The sequence below is a fragment of the Vipera ursinii genome (genome assembly GCF_947247035.1).
Source record: "Vipera ursinii genome assembly, chromosome: 4".
Classification (NCBI taxonomy): domain Eukaryota; kingdom Metazoa; phylum Chordata; class Lepidosauria; order Squamata; family Viperidae; genus Vipera; species Vipera ursinii.
Genome location: NC_139514.1, coordinates 109,474,486 through 109,480,485, shown reverse-complemented (window position 1 = coordinate 109,480,485; position 6,000 = coordinate 109,474,486). Strand labels below are relative to the sequence as shown.

Below are 6,000 nucleotides of genomic sequence, written 5' to 3'. Positions count from 1 at the left end.
GAATGGTTACATATTTTATACAAATCAATAAATAGGGCAAAATTGGGTCTTTGCACAACTTGTAGTTAACAGTGAGTTGTTGATGAACATAAAGGAAAATTGGAAATATATTGCATGGCGCCATGACCATCTGTGTTTATCTCTGTGGTAAATTTTGGTAGCAGAACACTGCAGCACTGTGACTAAGAAACTCATTTAACCTGATTAGTTGTTACACAAAAGATTAAAGAGCAAGTATGTTAACTGTACACTCTACCATCTTCCCCCATTTCAAACAATAGAGCACAAAATATTTGTGATACACATGGTAACAATCTATTTTCCTACCTGGGTGAGATGTCCAAATCAGCATAAGCAGAATCATTTTTTGCAAAATAAATGATTACTGGATTACTTTATTGTCATCAACTGTCTCTCTTATGATGCTAGAATATTCACATACAGTCACACCTTGGTACTCAACTTCTTTGAACTCATCAAATTTGGTACTGAAGACATTTTGGTGCAAAAAAAATGTCCCAGTACTCAATCACAAGCTAGAACAGGAGTCTTCAAACTTGGCCCTTTTATGACTTGTGGACTTCAACTCCCAGAATTCCTCAGCCAGGCACTCTGGCTGAGGAATTCTGGGAGTTGAAGTCCACAAGTCATAAAAGGGCCAAGTTTGAAGACCCCTGAGCTAGAACTTGTCGGTGCCGGCTGCATTATTCCTATATGGCAAAAATTTGCTTCATGCTCATAGTTTTGGGTATACTCAGCATGCCTCCTGGAATCAATTAACAATGAGTACCAAGGTACCAGTGTACTATTTTCATTACTTGTTTGTATGCAATGCTATAAGCAGATAAGCCACCAATTATAGAAGCAAAAGCGAACACTTTCATAAAAGTATTTGTCAGAGAATTGATGCAACCACATTCCATTTATTTCTTTATTTATTTAAAAAAAAACCTGTTCTTTGAAAGTGAAACAAAATAATATATATCTTCTGAGCAAGATTCATCTAATTCACTGAGCCTATATTTTGATGCTGCAGTTAAATTTCTTACTGAGGTTATGCAGTAAGATCAGTGGTGGGATTCAAATATGGGAACAACCTGTTCCCTGGGTGGATGCCGCTTCTGGAAGCCCCTTCTGGGCCTGGGCAATAAAATATTAGCTACTGATTCTGCTGAACTGGTGCGAACCGGCTGAATCTCACCACTGGGCAAGTTGTTAAAAGTTTCTAAGCATCTTGCCGGAAGTGAGAAGGAAGCTTGCAAACAGCAGGAAGTGACTTTGCAGCAAGAAATCTCCAAACTGTTGTAGTTATGGAAATGACACGTTTTCTTCCGTCAGTGTGCTCACTTTACATTATTCAGCACAAAGCTTTGCAAAGTAAGAATCCTGGGAATATCACAATATAAAGGGGAAAAGGTACAAATAACAGCTTCATAAACTGAGAAATGAACATAAATAAATCATGCAGATGGGCCAGTTTGCTTAGCTGGCAAGAAACAAAATATAGAAAATCTGCTTGTTAAACAATAACCACAGAATGTGCTTTTATGACTTTTTTTCCCTTCCTTTCTTCACCACAGTAATTCATATTAGAGCTAGAAGCGGTTGCACGTTAAATGAAATCATTCAGCTTTGTTCTGCTCATATGGCAAACAGCTGACTTATGTTGTTTTAAGATGCCTCCCGTCAGAAAGCAAATATCCCTCCAATGTTAGACATCTCACCAAATTTAATAAATATGAACTGTAAATAAAGTCACAGGCAAATTTCAGACAGTTTTATTAGCAGATTGTTGAAAAGGAGGAGGAGGGAAAAAAAAAGAGAGGGAAATTAAATACAATACCAGAAACGTGGTTCTCAACATGAAACCAGGCCCAGATTAACTAGACTACAATAGAAAAATTATCCAATTCTTCCAATATGATGTAAAAACAGATTTTTTTTTTGGTACAGATTTTGTACAACAAAATTCATAATAACTTTTTTTTCTCATTTTTAGAAAACTTTAAATATATAGATAAAAATAGACAATTTTCATAGGTCCTACATGAAGATGAGAATGTTCTGTTCCAAAGGGTTGCATAGAGCGCAAAAAGGTGATTATAATATAGAACAACTAGACATTTAATATCTTTAAGAATACAAAAAGCATTTAAACAATAACATGAACACAACATTTCTTCATATTCTAGGCAAAAGGGGAAAAAAAAAGTTCTTGGGTAACTGAAGGCAGAAGAAACCCAAATTCATCTTACGGTAGCATTTCATGAACTGTAATATTTACACGCGTTTTAACAAGATATATGTCTTCTCTTCATTTAGCATTTCCATTGACTTATGTACCAAAGCAAACAATGATGAATCCCATGGTGTTTTGAAAGAATACATTGTAAAAATGATCATACCTACTCATGGTGGAGAGGAATGGTAGATTACTGGAACCACTGCTGTTAGTGAAGTGAATAACCAACCCCCCCCCCTTGTATAGAATTAGCCAATTGCCGCAAAGTTCATCAAATGTTAACTGTTAACCCTTTAAAGGCTGCACAGTTTTCTTTAAAAAAAGTATATTTAAGATTTTTTTTAATTGTTTAGCATTTAAAAAGAACCCTCCAGTCACAAAGGCTTGGTTTTGTGTTTTCAAACCATCCTTTTTTTTTTTTAAGACATAAAATGAAGATGTGGTCTCGAGGCACGCCAAAACGAACAAAAATGCCGACCGCAAAAACCCTCTTAAAAGTTTTGCCTTACCCACAGATTTAAATTTGGACACGCTGTAGGTCATCCAGATAACGTTACGTTCCCAATTACGAATTCATAGAAAAGGCATTTTCTGCGCAACACATTAGAGATCCAGAAAGGCTGGACAACCTTCCGAGTGGTCTTTAAAGGGGGGACGTGGAGAAGTCGGCAGAGCCAAGAACATTTAAGATGTTAGAAAACACTCAGTTTCAACTCGCTTCCAGTTATGAGCACAAAGGTGAAAAAACAGAGACCATTTTTATAAAGACAATAAAAAAGCAACACGGAACTGCCAACAATGGTGGGTTGAAAAAGACTGTTCATCACTTAGCTCTACGTGGTATTAGACTGATACATCAAGTGTCTTTACAGCCTTGAGGAGGGCTTTCCTCCCCGACAAGGTTGAAGTAATATGACATTAATATAGAAAAATATTTCTGGGGAGTTGAGTTGATTTGAGGCCACGATCCACTCCGAAAAGTGCCCTCTTTCAGCATATACATACAAAGGAGTTCACCCCTCCCAGACGGTTAAGATTCCCTTCATTAACACTGTGACTTCAAGACAAATATTTACATGCCTGCATGCGTTAAAATTAGAAAGATGTTGTTTGGACCAACAGGGTGACAAAACATATTCTCTAAAATTGTTGATTTTCCTAAAATCTAGTATACTACTGCATACATAATATTTTCTGTGAGTGGTTTTTCTGGTTATATACTGTACACCTGAACAGTTTCAGAAATGAGGAACAACTAAGCATCCCTCTTATACTGATAGTTTAACATGACAAATTGTAAGCCTTCTTCTTCTTCTTCTTCTTCTTCTTCTTCTTCTTCTTCTTCTTCTTCTTCTTCTTCTTCTTCTTCTTCTTCTTTCTTCTTTCTTCTTGCGATTACTGTAAATCGTAAATAATGCTGTTGAAACTCTGTACTTCTTTTCTTGAGATAAAACTGGTTTAAGTTCTATAAGGTATCATCACCTTGCAAAGTCTTGTGTGAAAAAATCCATTTCCCAGAATTTTGAAAAAAAAGAAAAGAAAATGGTATATAACATTTTTTTGTGTACTCCTAACCTCAGTTTTTTAGCCATCTTCTGATGCCCATTTTAGAAATATTCTTTTTTTTTCCTACCATCTTGCTGGTTTGGCATAAGAGTGCTTAAGATGAGAAGTGGAAGATTTCCTTGATGTGCCTAAATATTCAGAAGAGAATATAGTCTTATTCCATTGAAATGGAAATATATAGTTCTGCTCTGGTGTCTTAGTACAGATTTTCTGGTAGCTACTAGAAAGCTACATAAGTTGTAGAAACATCTTCTGTAACACAGGATGGAGCTTGGGCAATGCAATGAGGATGCTCCCATCAAATGCTTACAATCTCTGCACATGGCTATGTGACGTGATAAAAGTTTTCTGCAAAGCACCTTCCCTTTCTGCAGAACTTCTGAAACGCTGGATGTTTTACTGCAGAGTCCTCTGGACTGTGACACCCATTGTTCCAAATGGACAAACTCAGTACATAACAGTAGTTTTCAGGTAAAGTCTTCCATCTGAAATAGGCATAAGAAAGATGTTAGCAAACTCTTTCTCACAATAACATCCCAATAGCGTATTTCATCTTGTAGATAAGATGCATTTCTTATCGATTGAGAATATGAATGTTATGTTAATTAGGTGAACTTTGTTATTAACGTTATCAATGAATGTTACACAATGTTACATTATTTGGGTGAACTTTGACTTCCCTGGATTGAAGGTTACTCTAAACAAGAGTAATGGTCAGTTACTTAGTGATGGTTAGATGTTATGACAGACCTCGCCAGAGCTACTTGTGACCTGATTTCAAAGTTACAATGGCCGCATCCACCTGTGGTCATGTGAACATATTTGGCTGGCTTTTACAGCCATTGCTGCCTGCCAAGTCACATGACCATGACCAATTTTTTTGCCGGTTTCTAGTGTTTATTTCTAGTTTCTGGCAAAAAAAAAATCTCCATTGGAGAAAAATGGATTCACTTCAACAATCATGGTGTTGACTTAACAACCACCACCACACACACAAAAAAAAACCCTCAGGAAAACCTCATCTTTGCTAGAATTAGTCTTCCTTGTATTATAGGTAGTCTTCAATGTAAAAACCACAATCAATCCCAAAATTTTTGTTGCTAAGTGAGTTTTGCCCCATTTTGCGACCTTTCTCGCCACATTTGTTAAGGGAATCACTGCGGCCGTTAATCTCCTAACACGGCTGTTAAGAGAATTTGGCTTCCCCCATTGACTTTGCTTGTCAGAAGGTTGCAAATGGGCATCACATGACCCGCAGGACACTGCAACCGTCATAAATATGAACCAGTTGCCAAGTGCCTGAATCTGTTCACCCAACACATTGCAAAACCCATGCCAAAACCCATGCAAAAATCACATATAGCCATGTCAGTCAGAGGCTTCAAATTCCATCCAGTTTCTTTTAGTAATCAAAAAGAGACGATTGGAGTGAGCGGATGTTTAAATCGAACAAATTCAATTAAGAAAAGCCACCAAATAATCACACAGCAGACTGGCAAAGGAACGGGAATATAAATATTTCTGGAGACTTTAAATAGAAGGGCACTTGATGTGCTCCTGGAAAGATAACTGCCAAATATACCAAAATAACTTTTTTGATTGCAGATCACATCTGGCCTACAATACTGGAGTAGGTCAAAAGCCTGCAGGGAAGCAGGTGTTTCCCACCCCAAAAATAGCTCTTTGCCTCAAACACTTGGGGAAAAGGATAGTCTAATTTTATAAACCCACAGCTCTGATGTCATTCTGTTAATGGGATGATGCAAAATCATGTGATATAACTCCATCTACTCCATGATCTACTTCCAGAACACCTTCAATGACTCTTAAAAGTCATTCTTACTTCTGCAGCCAGCAAAGAAGGGGGGATGCATATAGGTTTCCTTCTCATGAGAAAAGAAAGCTGTATCATACTTGCCCTTATTTCTGAATATACATTTTTCCCCTTTTTTCCCCTTTTTGATCCTTTATTTACAGAAGCATGCTATCAAATGGAAAGGTCTACAACAGACCTGGGCATTTTATAGCTCCCGGAACACATCTTTGGATGGCCCTGTATAGCTTGTGTGAATTGCTTTTATTTTGAAGGTGATTTTTTTTTAAAAAAAATACATATGTGCAGGAGTGCATGCAGCTCTATTGGTTTGGTCCTCCACAACAGCATTCTGCAACCTTGGTTGGGGAATTCTGGG

At 37.2% G+C, this 6,000-nt stretch overlaps 1 protein-coding gene across 1 annotated transcript in view; it reads right to left on the bottom strand.

The window, feature by feature from the left end:
* Positions 1-1,818: 1,818 nt before the first annotated feature.
* DACH1 (dachshund family transcription factor 1) overlaps positions 1,819-6,000 on the bottom strand; it is an 806,874-nt gene continuing 802,692 nt past the window's right edge. The window contains exon 12 of the mRNA XM_083362338.1: positions 1,819-4,293. Coding sequence (XP_083218464.1) covers positions 4,256-4,293 — 38 coding nt within the window. The 3' untranslated portion in view covers positions 1,819-4,255. The remainder of the gene's footprint in view (positions 4,294-6,000) is intronic.